Source organism: Ailuropoda melanoleuca, chromosome 8 (genome assembly GCF_002007445.2).
Source record: "Ailuropoda melanoleuca isolate Jingjing chromosome 8, ASM200744v2, whole genome shotgun sequence".
Lineage (NCBI taxonomy): Eukaryota > Metazoa > Chordata > Mammalia > Carnivora > Ursidae > Ailuropoda > Ailuropoda melanoleuca.
In genome coordinates, this window is record NC_048225.1 from 13,519,610 (window position 1) to 13,536,691 (window position 17,082).

General features: G+C 53.7%; 1 protein-coding gene across 1 annotated transcript in view; it reads right to left on the minus strand.

Moving 5' to 3' along the window:
- The window catches only part of DSCAML1 (DS cell adhesion molecule like 1), a 376,149-nt gene that overhangs the window by 62,916 nt on the left and 296,151 nt on the right, over nt 1-17,082 (minus strand). Inside the window, exons 12-14 of the mRNA XM_034665856.1 lie at nt 7,524-7,723; nt 6,766-6,862; nt 5,998-6,126 (exon numbers count right to left, since the gene is read on the minus strand). Of these exons, the coding sequence (XP_034521747.1) occupies nt 5,998-6,126; nt 6,766-6,862; nt 7,524-7,723 (426 nt within the window). The remainder of the gene's footprint in view (nt 1-5,997; nt 6,127-6,765; nt 6,863-7,523; nt 7,724-17,082) is intronic.

The following is a 17,082-nucleotide window of genomic DNA, read 5'->3' on the forward strand; positions in this document are numbered from 1 at the left end:
AATATTTACCAAGCATCTGTGATGCACCAGGTGTGGTGCTGGACAATGTAAACATTCACCATTTACTCCTCACACCCCCTCATGATATTAGCACTCTATCTCCATGGTATAGGTGACCCCCATGTCACCAAGCCCAATTTCTCACCTGGCCTCTCAGGAGTGTTCAACACTTGGACCTCTCTCTTCCTCTTGAAACACTCTCTCCTTGGCTTCCCTGATAAAAACACTCTGTGGCTTTTCTCTTATGTTTTGGACTATTTTTTCTCTCTCTGCTTTGCAGATATGTCTTCCCCACCCTACCATTAATGGTTAGATGGAGTTCTTCCAGGCTCCATCTTAGGTTCTTCTCCTTCTCTCACTTCATAGACTTTTCCCACACTTGGCTTCTATTTCCATCTATACACAGATAACTCAAAGATTTGTGTCCAGCTGGATGTCTCCTTTGAACTCAAGATTCTTATAGCCAGCTGTTTCCTTGACATCTTTTCTTGGATGTTTCAACGGTGGTCCACAGTCAACATGTCCAAGACAGAAGTCTTGACCATACATCCTATAAACCCATCACCTTCCTGGGGTCCCTATCTCATGGGATCATGGTATGCTAGGTGTTATTCTTGACTCTTGTCTCTATCAAGTCTTATAGCTTTTGTGTTCCATGTATCTTTTGAATCTCTCCATTTCTCTCCATCTCTATCCCTGCCCCGGGCCAAGCCACTGTCATCTCTCACTTGGACCAGGAAAATAACATCCTAACTAGCTAGCGTCCCAGAACCCACTCGGTGCCCTCTTCCATCTGTTCTCCACACTGCAGCTGTCATTCATCCCACAAATATGATCAAGCGCTTCTTACAGGCCAAACACTATTTTGTCCTTGAGAGTGGCCTCCTCTAACACAAATCTGACGCTGCCATCCCCTTGCATAAAACTCTTCAACAGTTTTTCCTTGCTCTTGGGAGACAACAAAATTTCTTTACATGACCCAAGGCCCTGCAACTTCTGGCTGGTGTATACCTTTCTGGCTTTATCTTTCACCACTCTTTTCCTCTGAACTCCTACCATATTTTCAGCCCTCTTTATTGTCCAGGGCTCATCGTTTCAGCAGCAACTGCCCAAAGAGATGCTAAGCTCCCTGAAGGCAGGAACCACGTCTAAATCTTTTCCTGTCTCCCTTACTTGGCATGTGCTTGGGCACTTATAACCCACTGTTGGTGTTAGATCAGAGCCCCTTTTTGTCTTTTCCTTTGGACTTGGAGTTTCTCTGCATTTTGTAGTCACAACAAATACCCTTGCCTTGCCTTTCCCTTCCTTGCCACACTCAGGCTGCCAATCACGGGAGGGTGGCCCCCTTTTCTCTTGTAAAAACCAGTCATGTGCAGGTGGATTTGACCTGTGTTCCCAAATCATCTTTGATGTTGGCACAAAAACTCTCTCGCCACAACCCTCCCAGGCTAATGCATCAGAGTCAAATCTGAAGGCCTCTAGCTGATTTTCCAAACTTGATCACTGCCATCTCTCTGACCCTGAATAGCTGAAATTAGGGGCCTTATTTTCTTCTCTTTCCTTTTTAGCTCTCTCCGAGTACTGAGCTGGCTTTGGTGAATATTGTCTCTTTTAATATTCTCTTTCATATGAGCCTGGCATACCCAGATTAACATATTTCATTAAGGGCTCCCTCTCCCTTTCTTCATCAAAGGGTTTCTGATGCAAAATATTCTTCTTAAAAAAAATAAGGAAGTGGCTGGGGAGATGTCAGTGCCTTCTACTCTGTGGGCTGCTTGCCGGGGGGGACCCACATCCTCTGGTTTTTTAGGAGACACATTTGCTGTAGAGGGGAGCAGCTTGGACAAAAGCCATATCTGCACCATTTATCTGCCCACGCTTGGGAAACAAATCCATTCTGCATCTCTGACTTCCTCCCTGCATCATGGCCCTAAGCCCCCCCCCCCCCACCAATGGCAATTTCTCTGCAGCACCGAGAGGAGGTTCCCTGGGTCACAACGACAGCTCACAACATCCCAACACCCGTCCCTCCAACAGCCATGCTCCAGCTCACACAGAACACCACAGTGCACCAGGCAGGCTCACCCCACGGTGGCTGGCAGGTCGCACCATGAGGCTGCCTTCTGGGCTTGGAGGGCCATCCTCAACCAACCCATCCCTGCTCCTTGCTTGGGGTTCAGAAGCGAAATGTAGTGTCTGCATTTTTAAAACTGCACTGCGCCATCTGATAGATTTGTGTGGACGGTGCTATTTATCATTCAGCATTCATGTATTATTACTCTACTGCCTGGGGCCAGGAGAAGTCAGCGTGAGCGGGATGGTTTAGAAAGGGCAGACTTGGTAATTTCCCTTGGAAAATTAGCATGACGAGCAACATGGCAGAAAATCGGGCAAAGACAAAACTGTGGCAAAGAAGGGGGTCAGGAGCAGCTGGTCCAGACCCAGCATGGGTGTGGTCCTGGGCTGGAGGAAGAGAGTGAGAGAGGGAGAACAGAGGCACGGGATGGGCACCCATGGAGGGTTAGGATGTGCCAGGCTCTGTGCTAAGCACTTCCATGTAAGTCTTAACACTCCCTTAACCCTTACAACCACTCTGAGAATGATGTGCTTTTTGGCTTCATTTGAGAAACAGATGTCCAAAGTAGCTCGCTGAGGATTACACAGCTCTGACACTTGGTCAACCCAAGTCTTCTGCTTTGAAAATTGTTCTTGTTCCACTATTCCATGAGGGGAAGAAGATCTACTTACACACACACACACACACACACACACACACACACACACACACGTGCATGCGCGTGCTCAGCCCCCTCCTTCCTTTGAGTCACCCACCTGTTCCCTAGGATATCTTTTCCAGTTCCCACATAATATAGCTTGTGGTGTGTTACGTGTGATTGGATAGTGCTTCGTAATGGTTCTGAGGGCGTGCACGTGTGTGTGTGTGTGTGTGCAATGTATGTTCTCACGCCAACTGCACCGTAAGCTCCAAGGGCAACACTCTGCCTCTTATTTCTTTTTCTTCCCCTACCACATGGCTGCCGCGTGATTCTGCAAAACATTGCTGGCGCTCAGTCCATGTTGCTGACTGACAGACATCGATTTCGGCCTGCAAGCCCCACAGGACTAGAAATTGCCACGTGAAGTTTGTGAGTTAGGAGGGAATGAGGAGCTCACGCTTAGGAAAGGTCTGCCACAGGCCTGTGCTAGACGCTTTCTCTTCCATCGTCGCAACAATCCTGCGAGACGGGCGCTACCATTCCCGCCTTACAGACGAGGAAGCCGCGCTGTGCTCCAGCTTCTGCTGGGTGCAGGTCATAAGTCCCCGCGGCTCCCTCGGAATGCCATTCCCTACATGCCCACCGGGAGAGGGGATAGATGCCCACTGGGGCGGGATGGTCTGGAGCCGTTCGACACAAAGGTAGGGGAAAGGACCAGCTGGCTGCTCCATGCTTTGAGCCCATGATCTGTTTTTTTTTACAGGTGCAAAGCCCTTATTGGGGGGAGAGTCTTTGCTACCCCTCCCTCCACTCTGCCCACCCATCCCGGTACCCCCAGCTCTGGGGTAGGGTCTGGCAGTTTCTCATCTTGCAGGAGAGCCAGAGGGGGGTTGGGGAAGATGTGGATGTGCCCTGAAAGTAGCGTCTTTCCTGCCCGCCTCTCCGGCACTGTTCTCCAGATGTGTGATGTTCTCAGCTTTGCTTGGCTCCATGGTGCCCCAGGAAAGGCTGCACACATTAGAGCGTGGTCCATGGGGGCAAACGGGCTTGGGGCAGCATGGGGGAGGAGGGCCGGGAGGCAGCTACCAGGAGCAGGGGGGCAGAGGTGCGAGTGACAAGCCAGGCATCCACTCCCCACCTCCGACAACAACGGAGCAGAGCCCCACCAGCCATGGCCACCCAGAAGGGAGATGGGGCGCAAACCACTACGCGGGGATGTGGCCTGCAGACCCGCCCCATCCTCTCTGGCTCCCGCGCCAGCCTCGGGAAGTCTTGAGGAGTGAGATGGACACAGTCAGCCTCCTCTCCCCTCTGGGCCCTGTGTCTCTGCCGAGGCCCGGCTGCCCCTCACCTCTTCCCAGCCACAGCCTGCAGCAGCCTCCTTGCTCACTTCCCAGATACCTGTTCTTCCATGGACACCAGATGAATCTTGCCAGGGTGCCATGGTACCCTGATCTCTCCCTGGGGGCTCAGGCACTATCAGTGGCTCTCAGTGACCTTCCCCGACAAAGTAAAATCTCAGCCCAGAGGCCCCCTCCCAACCTGGCCCCAGAACACATTTAGTCTGATTGCCCAAGAACTGTAGCCGAGAGGGGCGCCTGGGTGGCTCAGTCGTTAAGCGTCTGCCTTTGGCTCAGGGCGTGATCCTGGCATTCTGGAATCGAGCCCCACATAGGGCTTCTCCACTAGGAGACTGCTTCTTCCTCTCCCACTCCCCCTGCTTGTGTTCCCTCTCTCACTGGCTGTCTCTCTCTGTCAAATAAATAAATAAAATCTTTAAAAAAAAAAAAAAAGAACTGTATCCGAGAGCCCTCTGCACCCCACTCAGGCTCTGCCCTTCCCCTTTCCGGAATCCAGGCCCATCACCTCTCAGTCCTCAAGTCTTAGCTCTCAACGTGGCATCTACAGGGACAAGGGAGACACTTCCCTCTTGCCCCTGTGAGTGGTAGGCCCTCCTCTCGGCCACCTTCCTCCTGCACTCAGGGCGGACTCCTGGGTGGCCGGCTGCCACCTGACTTTTCTCCCCAGCCAGACCGTAAGCTTCTGAGGGTAGCTGTAGGACCCGTATCAGAGATGTAGAACTCTGTCGAACCATGTATCAGAGGTGACTGACCCACTATCCTGGACAGAGCTGCTTCTCAAAAGCTGCATATGCAGCTTAGAGGTTTGCTTTGCCGTGTCTCACTTTGACTCACTCTGCTGAGCGCCCACCACGTGGTGGGCCGTGTGCCAGGTGCTGGGAAGACAGCAGGGACCAGGACTCGGTCCCTCCAGAGGAGAGGACACCCAGCCAGCCACTGACCACATGCTGTGCTAAGGACCAGAGGAAGGGTCTGGAAGGCCTCAGGAGAAACAGAACATTGGATCTACCCTAAGACCTGGAAAAGGAGCTGGAGTTGGTGGCAGAAGGGGGGCTGGGGAGGTCGCTGAGTGCTCCAGACTCTTTTGTGGCGTTTGATTTTTAAGTTGTTTTGAAAAGCTTATATAAGCTAATGTGAATTCAAATGTACAAAACCATCCAGAATGAGAAGAAGGTTTTCCTTTCACCTGCATGTCGGGGTCCCCAGGTGCCCTCTCAGGGGAACCCCCGTGGCCCACTCTCATATACCTTCCAGAGACAGTCACACAGACACAAACACGAACCCCTGCTTGTTCCACTCTGGGCCTCTTGTCCCCTCTGAGGCCCCCTCTTTGCCATTCCTGCCCCATTTCCCCAGAGACCTGGGGGCCCATAGTTCACTCTGCTCCACAGGGCCTCACAGTGGCAAGCAGCCTCATGGAGGCTAGCGAGGGTTCCAGGGGAGGGCTCTGAAGGGCTACTAGGAGGACAACACTTAGATCTAGCCTTTTCCATCTCCCAGAGACCAGCAAGGACCAGCTCTTTGACCCCCAAGCATCCGCATCATCCCAAACCAGGAGTGCCCAGATGACCTAGACAAACCCATGATGTCTCTGACCCCACAGACACAGCCCATAGCCCCTTAGCTCTGGGCCTTTCTGCTGCTTTAAGTCAGACCACCTTGTGGGTCTTGGTCTGGGGACAGTCCTGGAAAGAGGAGCTGACACTCCCTCCCCATCAATTGGGGTTCCATCTGCCCCCTCTCAGAATTCTTAGCCCAACCAGAGTCCCTCCCTTAGGAAGCCACAAGGGCTCATACGCTGGTGGGTGCTGGTGTGTTTGCCTTAGATGGGCAGCTCGGAGGCTCAGGGACTATCCCACTAGAGGGGCACAGGCTGGGCATGGGAACAAGAGCCGTGGAGGGCTGAGCCTTCGCCCTACCTGACTTGTTCTTGTATTCAATGTCGAAGCCCGTGATGATGCTGTTCCCGTCGAACCGCTGGGTCCAGCGCAGGTTCATGCTCCGGGCCTTCACCTCCCGGATCTCCAGCTCTGGGGGGTCAGGGGGCTCTGGGGAGTGGCAGATGAAAGCAGCAGAAGTGAGGACGGCAGCAGAGAGCGTGGCCTCCTGCCCATCTCCAGAGAAGACCAGGGTTCTGCTGTATCCCTGGGGGTTGGTGACAACTGTGGTCTACCCAAGAGCCCTGAACCCTGGGGTCTGGGCCAGGTGGGACTGGGACGCCCAGCAGCAGGGCTCAGAGCCAGAGAGGGGACCAAGCTTGGTCTCCTGCTTTGTTACCCTCTCTTCCTTGGCCTGGGGAGGACAGGCCCTCTTGTAGGGATTTCCTCTGACCTCATAGCCTGTTTGTCCTCTGTGAAGAGCTCCCAACTTTTCCCAGCTCGACTCTCTCTTCTCTCATCTCCTCCAGGGTCTGGGCCCACAAACCCAGATAGCTCCAATTCTGGAAGCACCAATGTGTTCCACAGGGACTGTGGCCACAGTAAACCTTGCTGTCTGAAGTGTGCCTGGAAGGGCCCTTATTGCCCCACTCTGGCCAGAAGGGAGAGTGGAGGAAGGCTCTTCCCAGAGGCCATTTCCCATCATCCTCCACCATGGCATGGGTGATGCCCCCGTCCTTGTGGTAGAGGCAGCAGTGGGCACCTGGCTCCCTGGGGAAGGGTTAGGAACGGTGGGACAGGTGAGGGTACCTTGTACAGTGAGTTGGATCAAGCCCCGGTCCTCCCCATATGAGTTGATGGCATGGCAGCTGAAGAACACAGAGTCCCCACGGTCAGCTGGCTTGAGCTGGGAGGTGGCCAGCGGGGGCAGAGGATGGGGAGAGAGGGAGGAAATGGGGAGAGTGTTTTAGAACTTGTCTGCTGAGGGGGATCCACTCTTGTGGGGATCAGCAAGGCCACTTCTTCTGGGAGGGGGACACATAAGGGGCTTTGTTAAGGTCTCCTCTTCCCAGAAAGTTCCAAGGATGGAGGTTGGAAGAATCCAGGCATGAAGCGGCTGAGGGGGTCCAGGAGGAAGAAAGAAAGAAGATGAGGGGTCCCAGGAGAGAGGGGCAAGGGGGCTGAGGGATCTCAGAAGGGAGGAAAGAGCGGAGGGGTCTCAAGAGGGAGGGAATGGCTAAGGGTCCCAGGAAAAGGGGAGGAACTGAGGAGTCCCAGAGGGAGGGAGGAGCTGAGGGGTCCGGGAGGGAGGATGGAGACCAGGGGTTCCAGAAAAGGGAGAAGGGCTGAGGGTTCCACATATTTAATGGCTGTGGGGTTGTCAGGAAGGAGACAGTGAGGTTCTAAGGCAGAGGTTCCTGAATAGGCAGGAAAGGGAAGGTGATTTTTGGGGTTGGGGGAGGGGCTCCCGGATCCCCATTTACCTCCATTAGATACAGATGTAAAACTGTGGGATCCCCACTTTCTGAGAGTTGAGGTCCCCCTGAGACTGGGGCATGGTCGCTCACCTTCAGCGTGGAGACAACCTCGTCGCCGTTGTCCCTGGTAGCGATGGCGTACCGCATGACTCGGTCGGGGTCGATGACCGTGTCCCCCTTCTCCCAGCGGATGATGATGGGCCTCTCACCCCGCGCCGTGCAGTTGAGCTCCTTTGCGTGACCCTTGATGGCGATGGTGGTGTTGGGATGGGAGGTGATCATGGCTGGGACTGGCGAGGGGAGGAGGTGCAGAAGGCCCCAGTAAGGGGGAGGCCAGGCTGGGGAAGGGGCGTGTGCCCTGCGCAGAGGCCCCGCCCCCGCTGCCCCTCCCCACGGAGTGCCTCAGCCCCGGGGACAGGGTCTGATTAATCAAGCCCGTGGGGCGGTGCTGTAGGAAACCCCACTTGCCTGTCTCCCTTTCCCCCTCCCCACCCATGACTGGAGTGGCCTCTCTCTTCGCCAGGGATTCTCATTTTCCGTGGACCCCTCTCCGGAATGCTTTAAAATGCACAATATACATAGAATTACAAAGGAAACCAGATATATTGAAGTATGGTTATACAAATATTAAAAACCTTCAAAAGCAAACTTTTCATATAGTATATCACACATCAATATATGTTTTTTATTACTCTTTATCAAATACGATCTAGGGCTGAGTTAAGAGTAGCACAATTCTGAAACAGCGCTGAGCACGAATGATATCTGGCAACACATGCAGCAACGGTGGTATGGAAACATCTGTGGATTTCTCCCCGCGAGAGCCCCAGGTCCTGCTACTGTTGGGCTTTGTTGTTCATAGTCAAAATGGAAGAAAATATGACATTTCAGTTATAAGTTAGTGGAAGAAAAGATGTGCTCTTTTCCGACCCAAATTCATGGACTCCTCGAATCAGATTCATGGACTTTCTGGGGGCAGGGGTGGTCTCTGGACCCCAGGTTAGGAGGCCTGCTCTAAAGCACAGGGGCCTCTGCCTTGTGCTCATGGCTCAGGCTCTCGGCAAGGCTGTGGCTCAGCCGGTTTGCTCCTCTCAAACTGCAGAGAAACTCCCCTGTTCTTCCCAACAGAATGCAACAGAAAAGCCTGGCCAGCATCTCTGTGATTAAGGTCCCCCCGCCCCGGCAGTGCTAACCAGTCTGTGACCCTCCCCACTGCCACCCCCACCGCTGACCTGGGAAAATCACCATGAAGAAACCAAGGCCCCAGCTGGCTATCACGAGACCCCTCCCTCTGCCCTGAAAAGAAGCACCTAGATCTTGACCTGGGCCATCTCTCGTGGGCCTGAGCACCTTGGCCAGCAGCAGCAGGAGGAGAGGAGCAGAGGGAAAGATGGTCTTGAATGCCAGTGAAATCCCGCCCCCATTCTCCTCCATCCAATTCAACAAATACGCATCGAGCGCCTATGCCATTGCATGGCACAGAGCCAGGCTTGGGGGGGGCACACATGATGTGAGCCAGGGTCTTTGCCTGGGAGGAGGGGGAGGGGAGAGAGGAGAGAAGGGAGGGGGAGCAAGACACCTGCATGAGCAACACGAAAATGAGGACGATCTGAAGAGTGCTGCACAGAGGTATTAGGAGAAATTACCTGTGACTGAGGGCCATCTGGGAAGGCACCATCCAGCCATTTGACAAGCATTTTTGGGCACCGATTATGTGCCAGGCCTTGTGCTGGGTTCTAAGCAAATAGGACAAATGGGATCTCAAGGAGTTTCAGACAACAAGACTAGCAATTCCAGCACAGAATGGTAAGTACTATGCTGGGGAAATGCACGCCAGACCCAGCAGGGTGTCCATGGGGAGGAAAGGGTACCCTAGCCAGTGCGACCCCCTCCAGCAGAGGCAGACCCCAGAAAGGTGAGGGGTCTGATGCAGCTGGAGGACTGTCCTTGTCCTTGCCTTTTCCTCACTACCTTCCTGGGAAAACCTGCCTCTCACAGTACAGGTCCCCAGGGGCTCTTACCCCGCACGAGTGCCCATTAGCCATCCCGGAGCCCACACACAGGGCTGGGCAATGCTTGCCTGTCAGACTGTGAGAATCAGACACCATTCCCCCTTCCCGCCCCCATGCATGGTGGGGAGAGGACCGCTCCTCACACTGAATTCTGCAAAGCTGCAGCTCACATACCCCACCACCAGCCTGCTTGGCCAACTGTGCAAGAGAGCTCCCCGTCTCCTCTGTCCAACCAGCCCCCAGCTCCCCTCGGGGGCACGGTGTCCCTACTTTCCTTTAGTGGCTGACCCTTTCTTTCCCTCCCCACGTTCTCAGGATTTCTCTCCCCTCCAGCTTTAAAGACCTACTCAGACAAAGTTCTTCCCAGCATAGTCTCCTGGGTCACCTGACTTCTAAGGACAAAGGAAGCCATGCAGTAATGATGTGTCCTGAGACACCCGTCGCCGGGCGAGGAGACATCTGGGGCAGGTGTGGGGGATGAAGGGCGGTGTCTGGCACCCCTGAAGTCACAGCGTGCAGCCGGCTACCTCCTCTGTCTACTGTCATACAGGACTTGACACAGAGGGCAGCCCTGGCCCCCAGTCCCTGTGCCAGCCTCTCAGCCAATCCTCAGTCCCAACTCATCAAATAATGAAGCAGATGAATTTTATAACGCACAGCATTACACCAGGCTGTACAATAAAACGCGCAAGACAAATAACGAGGTGCAAGTTATAATGAAGAAAAAGCCTGCAGTCAGAGACATCCAAGTATGAATTATTGACTAAGGTTTTACACTCTCAAGGATGTGTGGAGGAATATTTTCCATCAAAGATTTGCATAATTCACTCATATAAACCTGGGTAGAATATAGAGTAAGATTTTACATCAACAAGTCGGGCCTTGCATTGCAGATGCCTCTACTTACGCTCTGGAGGATTGAAATGCAGGGGTGTGGGGGCAGGGCCCCGGGGCTGTGAATGGTCAGAGATGGGGGCCAGGGACCCAGAGTTCTGCTTCTGAGATGCTGCTGAAACCATGGAGGAGCTGGGGGATGTCCATGCAGAGGGGTGTGTGTGTGTGTGTGTGTGTGTGTGTGTGTGCGCGCGGGGGTGGGGTGGGAACTCGGTCAAGTCTCAGCAGAGGTCAGAGGCCTGAGGAAGTAGGGGGAAACGAAGAGTCTTTCTCTGGAAGGACTTCAAGGCTCTGCATCAGAGCAAGAAACTTGCAGCACATCTCTGTTTTGCTCTCTAGGCGGTGCTGGGCTAGCCTGTGCCCGGTGCCAAGAGCCATAGTTTGGCCAGTGGAGCAGGAACTGGGTTTCAGACTGCACTTGCCCCTTAGGCTATGCACCTTTGAGCAGTGCACAACCTGCGCATCCATACATGTCAGTCTCACCTCAGGGAGTCTTCCCAATCATGTGTGTTCAAAGAGACAGACATGAGGCAACCAGAGACCTCCAGAGATCCCACTTGGTCCTTCAGCTCTGAGTAACAACCACATCTGGAGCCTGGGGTGGGTTCCCTTCCCCACCGTTACTGCAACGAGCATTATGCAACACAACCCAATGCTGTCCCCACGGCCTCAAAGCTCAGAGCATGTTCAGGGGAGCCCATAAGAAGAGGAGACTGCTGCTGTGGCTCCCCACCAGCTTGAAGGGATTGGCGGGTGGGGGTTCTACTTGTGTCTTCACCAGCTATGTAGCCTTCAACACACTGCGGTCAACTTCTGCGAGCCTCAGCGTCATCACCTGTGATAGGAAGCCAGGCTACCTCCCCTGCAGAGTTGTCACGGGGGCAAAGAGTGTCCACATAGGTAAAGCGCCTGCTACAGGGCAGCTGCTTGAGAACCCTGAGGGCTGTCCTGCCCTTCTCCTTGTCCAAGAAAAGCATCAGATAAACACAGGACCTCCCGAAGATGTGACTTGCCAGGCTATTCCACAGAATCACGGAGCCCTAGAGTCGCAGAGCCCAGACAATGTTCAATACAGCAGTTACGAGCCACGTGGGCTACTGGGAGCTTGAAATGGGGTCTCTGCACAACTGAGATCTGCTGTGGGGGTAGACACACACTGGGCTTCAAACACATAGGAAGAAAACAATAATGTAAAATGTATCATTAATAATTTTACATTGGTTACATGTTAATATTTTAGCTACATCGAGTTAAATAAAACACAGTTGACCCTTCAACAACACGGGTTTGAATAGCAGTGTAAATGTATTTTTTCCTCCTTATGATTTCCCTAATGCTATTTGCTTCTCTCTAGCTGACTTTACCGTGAGAATACAGCACAGAATACATACAACACATACATACACACGCAACACACAGACAGGTGTTAATCGCCTGTTAATGTTATCCGGTAAGGCTTCTGGTCTCCAGTAGGCTATTAGTCATTAGATTTAGTTATATTTGGATTTTTTACTGCATTGAGGGGTTGGCACCCCTACCCCCTGTGTTGTTCAAGGGTCGACTGTGTATTATTACAATGAATCTCAGCTGTTTCCTTTTACTTTTTGAACATGCGACAACGAGAAGCGTTCAGATTACACGTGTGGCTTGAGTTTGGTTTCTGCTGAATGGCACGGGTGTGGGGCATCTACCCACGTCCTTCATTTTACACATGAAGAAACTGAGGGCACACCGGAAAGCGATCTGCTCATGGGTCCCGCAGCTAGTGAACAGCAGGGCATCCGAGAAGCGGTCTGATGGCAGAGGGCAGTGCTTACCACACAAAGCTGTAACCCCGGAGATGGAAGGTAAGACAATGCTGGGAGAACGAGTCCTCTGTCCTCTACCATTATAAGCACAAGCTCCAGGTGACTCACGAGGGCTCGTCCTGGGCACCCCCCTTGATAGAGGACATTAACAAGCTGGAGTGTGACCAGGAAGATAGGCACATTTCAAACCGTGCTATTTGAAGAATGGGTGAAAACTGGGAATCTATAACTTGCAGTAAGTGGGATGGGGATAAAACACAAGAGCTCTTTGATAAAGGGAGAAGGACAGACCTCCTCTTTGGAATCTGAGAAGGAATCTGCTGGTAGTTTTCGCTGCTTAGGGAAAGGGCTGCAGTGGGAGGCAGTGAGTCCCTGCACTAGAGGTCGGCAATCTCGGGCACAGTAGAGGAGATCCCAGCAGGACTGGACGACCTTGTCCTTGGGGGAGTCTGAGTCTCTGAAGAGAGGGAAAGATGGTCTGAGAAGCCAGCCCACTGTTTCGGGAGGCAATTCTGTGAATCAGCATACCCTTCTCCTTGCATAGAGGAGTCCTGAGCCCTCTGTCCTCAGCAAGAAGCAGGGAACCTGCCTCCTCTCTTCTCTCTGCCCTACCCAGTCTCCCTGCCCACACCAGAACGGAGAACTCTACCCCTGTGCCCCTTCCCCTGCTCTGTCCCTGGCCTCCAAGAGCCACAGTGCCTTCCTGTGCCCACAGACTAGGGCCCCTGGCCCTCTCTTGCTGTACAGACGGGCTTCACAAGACAGCCCCCTCAGAGAGGGGGATCCAGGGCGGCCGGTGCCCCGCCCCACCTGCTCTCCTCTTCCCTCCGCCTCCTGTTTGCTCCGTGCTCTGGATCACAAGGTCTCCGCTCCACTGAATCACAGTCATCAACACAAGTGAACCTGAACCCTCACAGCACCGAGGCTCAGCTGCGCCCCAGAGGGCTTTCTGGGTTGAAGGCAGACCCCCCCAAGAATTCCCTAGAGATGTTCATGTTCAGTCACCTACCTACAGGAACACACACACACATGCAATCAGTGCTAAAAACGCACCCCAAAGTTGCAAACACAGTCACTGTAACTGCCTGTGCTCTGATGTCCTTACCCCACACTCACACACGGTGTCACAGACACATAACATGATGCCACTGTCAGCAGCATGTCAGTACCCAGATGTGGTTGTCTAAGGCACATCGACCCACAGCCCGGCATTGCCTAAGTGCACCCTCGCTCTACACACACACACACTTTTATGATTACCTTTTACTGTGCACTTACCACGTACCATGTGTTGACAATATTCTAGGACTTTAACTGAACTAACTCATGGGAAGCAGGTCCTGTTCCTATTCCCGCTCCAAAGCCTGGGTCCTGCCGTGTTTCTTGAGCAAGCTCTGTGGCCTCCTGGGCCTGGGATACCCATGATGCAGCAGGCAATAAGCTAGATGCTTGCCTTTGGTTTATTGCTCCATGATCCCCCCTCAGCGACAACCGTGAGAGGTCTTATTATCCCCATTTTTCAAATGAGGAGACCGAGGCTTCCAGAAGGCAGTTCTTCCCTCTGTAAGCCCCTGCTACTGGGGTGGCAGGGGAAGGCCACTTCTTGCCGTCTGTCCGTCTGTCGTGCATGCACGGAGTCTCTGGCTTTGGAAAACGGAAGTTAGCTGTCCCCAAAGAGCTGGGGCTTCTCCGTGGTGGGCAGGACCCTCCCAGGGCGGGCATCAGGGACGGCAGCTTTAGGGGCTCAGCAGGGGAGGAGAGGAAGGGATTGTACGCACAGGGCTGAGTCCTCTGTGACAAATGCTAATAGCAGCCACATAGGCAACATGATGCTCCAATAGGACACAGGAGGCTTTAATGAGATACAATTTCTCTGCTTTCCTGCAGTGTAATTCAATTAACAGCCAGGAAAACCTAATTTCTTTTTACAAAGAGGGGTGCAGGGGGAGATTCTCTGGGGACTTGGGAACAGGGAGGGGCTGGGCCTAGAGCCATCAAGGAGACCCAGGTAGGCCAGCCACCTCTAATACATAGCTCCTTCCAGTATGGCCCCTTTGGATGGAGAGGGTGGGGTATTTCCCCGGGGTCCCATAGGAAGTCCTGTGTGAACCGAGCCAGTTTAGCTCAAAGCTTTAGAGCCCCAGCACCCGGTACCGTGCCTGGCACTATGCACGACCAAGTTGGGGCAAGCCCGATAGAGGCCAAGATGACTCCTTGACATGCCATGTCATTGCAGTTGTCCCTCCTATGGCGTCATGCATGCCATACATTGCAGGGTCCTTGTACCCTTGTCTCTGGCTGGGAGACTCCCCAGGGCAGAAGCATCTCTGTTGAGGACTCGGCACATTTGTGGAAAGCTCCCAAGTGCAGGACTCCTATCTCTCCTGTTCCCCACCAGTGCCCTGGGTCCACCTGCTTAGGTCCACGGTTAGACTCACTCCAGGGCAGGGAGGAGACTTGCTGGGCCTGTGGCACCCAGGCCACTGCCTTACAGTCATGCAGAAATTTCAGATTTTCTCCTCCTGGTTCCGCCGAGGCCTTCTTGGCAGGCGCCACGGAGAGGAGGAAGGCACCAGGCTGAGCGGAATCACCCCCTCCCCTCGCTCCGGGACCCTCCTGGGGCAGCAAGCCGAGGGGAGAGGAAATCAATTTCAGAAACAAGACAGTTGTCAGAATCTGATGTAACCGGTTCCTGTCTGTGAAATTACTCACAGGCCGGCTCCTGTCACCCCCGAGGTCCTGCCCAGACCAGCTGCTATTTACATTTTAATTTGATGTGAGAGGCTGATAGATTTTTAAAACACCGTGAGACAGCTCTGCTTCCTTGCTCACCCCCAGCATCCCCAGACTTTCCGACCAACCCCAAGCTTGGAGATGGGGTTCTGGGGCACCTAGAGGCTGCCATGGGGATTGTCAACCACGTCCTTCGGCCCCTCCCTTGCTCCTCCAGCTGCCTTTCTCTGGGTCCCACTTCACAGGTCTGCTCCTTGCAGCTCTCATAGCCCTGCAGCATCCTTTGTGAGGAGTTTCATTCTTGTTAAGGAGGTGGTCTGGGGTTATTAGCGCCTATATTACCAGTAAGAAGTGGAGGCTCAGAGAGGCTAAGTGGTTTGTCTAAGGTCACACAGCTGGTAAGCGGCAGGAAGGAGATCAAGCCCCAGGGCCCCTGACAAGTCAGCAGCTCTCTTTCCTCTGGTTTCAGTCCAGCCTTCTCCTTCTGCCTGGTTGATTTTTCTCCCACTCTGGGCTTTATCCCAGGAGCGGGGAGCTGGGTGGGGATGACGTAGTGCAGATGAATCCTGGAGGAGTGCAGAAGGAGCCTGGAAACCGGAGTGGGGCTGGGCTGGCAGGGCCAGGAGGCTAGGCGAGGCTGCAGGGCCCGGCCGGGGGCTGGGGGCAGGACTTAGCTGGCAGTGAGTCAGGCTTCCTCTGTTTCTGTCTCCCTCCCTCTCTTCCGCCTGGTGATTGGAGCTCAGCTGGTGTTTCTGACAAGTCCCCAAGTCACCGGGGAGGGAAGATTCAGTTATGAATACCCAAAGGAGAGGAGCAGTGTGTGTGGGAAGGAGAATGTGGAAGAAATAGGAAGGAAATGCCACTGGCTGTTGGGAGAGGCCGGATCAAATGTGAAAAAGGCAAGGAATGCTGCATTTGGAAAGGAAGCCAGGGCCCCCTCTCCACCCCATTTGTGGGCCGGAGTCTGTAGTCCTCACGGTGTTTTCCGCTGCTGAGGGCTGCCTGTGGGCCAGCTCTGTCCCGTGTTCTTCTAGGTGCGTCAATTTGCTCAATCCCCCAAACACCTCGTTTTGGACTGAGGCTTAGAGAAGTAAACTGCCCAAGGTCACACAGCTAGCAAGTGGCAGAGGCAGGACTTAGCCCAGGTGCCTATGGTTTTATCCACAATGTGACACTGGCCAGAGCAGTGCAGGGAACAGGGACGCAGGTAGCCAGGAATGGGAGTGCAAAGAGCCCGGCTTCTCTGAAGAGAAATGCAATGAATACTGGGGGGAGAAGACTGGTCTGGGAGCCAGGAGACCAAGGGGTTAGGCTATTCTGCTCTCCTAGGTGGGAGGCCTGGAGGAGAGGGTCAAGGAGGTCCTCAGGCCTGGCTACATGTACAAATTACCTGGAGAGTTAAAAAAAAAAAATCTTATGGCACAGTCCCCATGCCCAGAGGCTCTGATTTAATTGGTCCAGTGTGGGGACCAGGGGCAGAATTCCTTAAGAGCCACCCCCACCTGGGTGATTCTCACGCGTGGTCTGGGGGAAGAGCTACAGACAGGCCGATGACCCTCTTCCACCTCCCGTTCTAGTACACGCCCTCTGGTCCGTCCTTCGCCGCCGGGAGGACCATCTGAAAGCCAATACGACTAGAAGAAGGGCAGCAAAGTCCTGTAGTTCTTCACTATCTCCAAGGAAGAAGTTCACTTTTTCAGGAAGTCCTTCTGAGAGTCTAACTGAAATCTCGTTAGGATCTGCACTGAGCTTTTTGCTAATTAGGATGCTCTGGGCAGGCTAAAACGGTTTTCTGGATGTCCCCCTCTTTGCCCCCTTGGGAGAGGACTTTCCAGGGGACAAGTGATACCCTGAAGGCTCTTGAGGGCTCTACAAACCCACTTGTCAGAGGAGAGGGGAGCCTCCTGGCTCAGAAGCTCTCATCTTTTGTTTCTGAAAGGATTACATGTACCCATTTGAGGTGAGTGGGCCCCTCCTTCCCCCAGCACAGCCGACTCCCCTCCCTCCCCCCAAAGGCTTGTGTCTCCTCCTTGTTAACAAGATTGTGACAAGAACGGTAGCCCTGTTTGGCGGAGTGAGATAAGCCGCCACAAAGGGGCATTGTTGGCACGCGGGGTGGTGGGCCTGGGGCGGGGTGGGTTGGCAGCTCTCTGAGCTCGGCCAGGCAGCAGCTCCAGGCTTCCCCAGGGAAGAGCTGGTTGG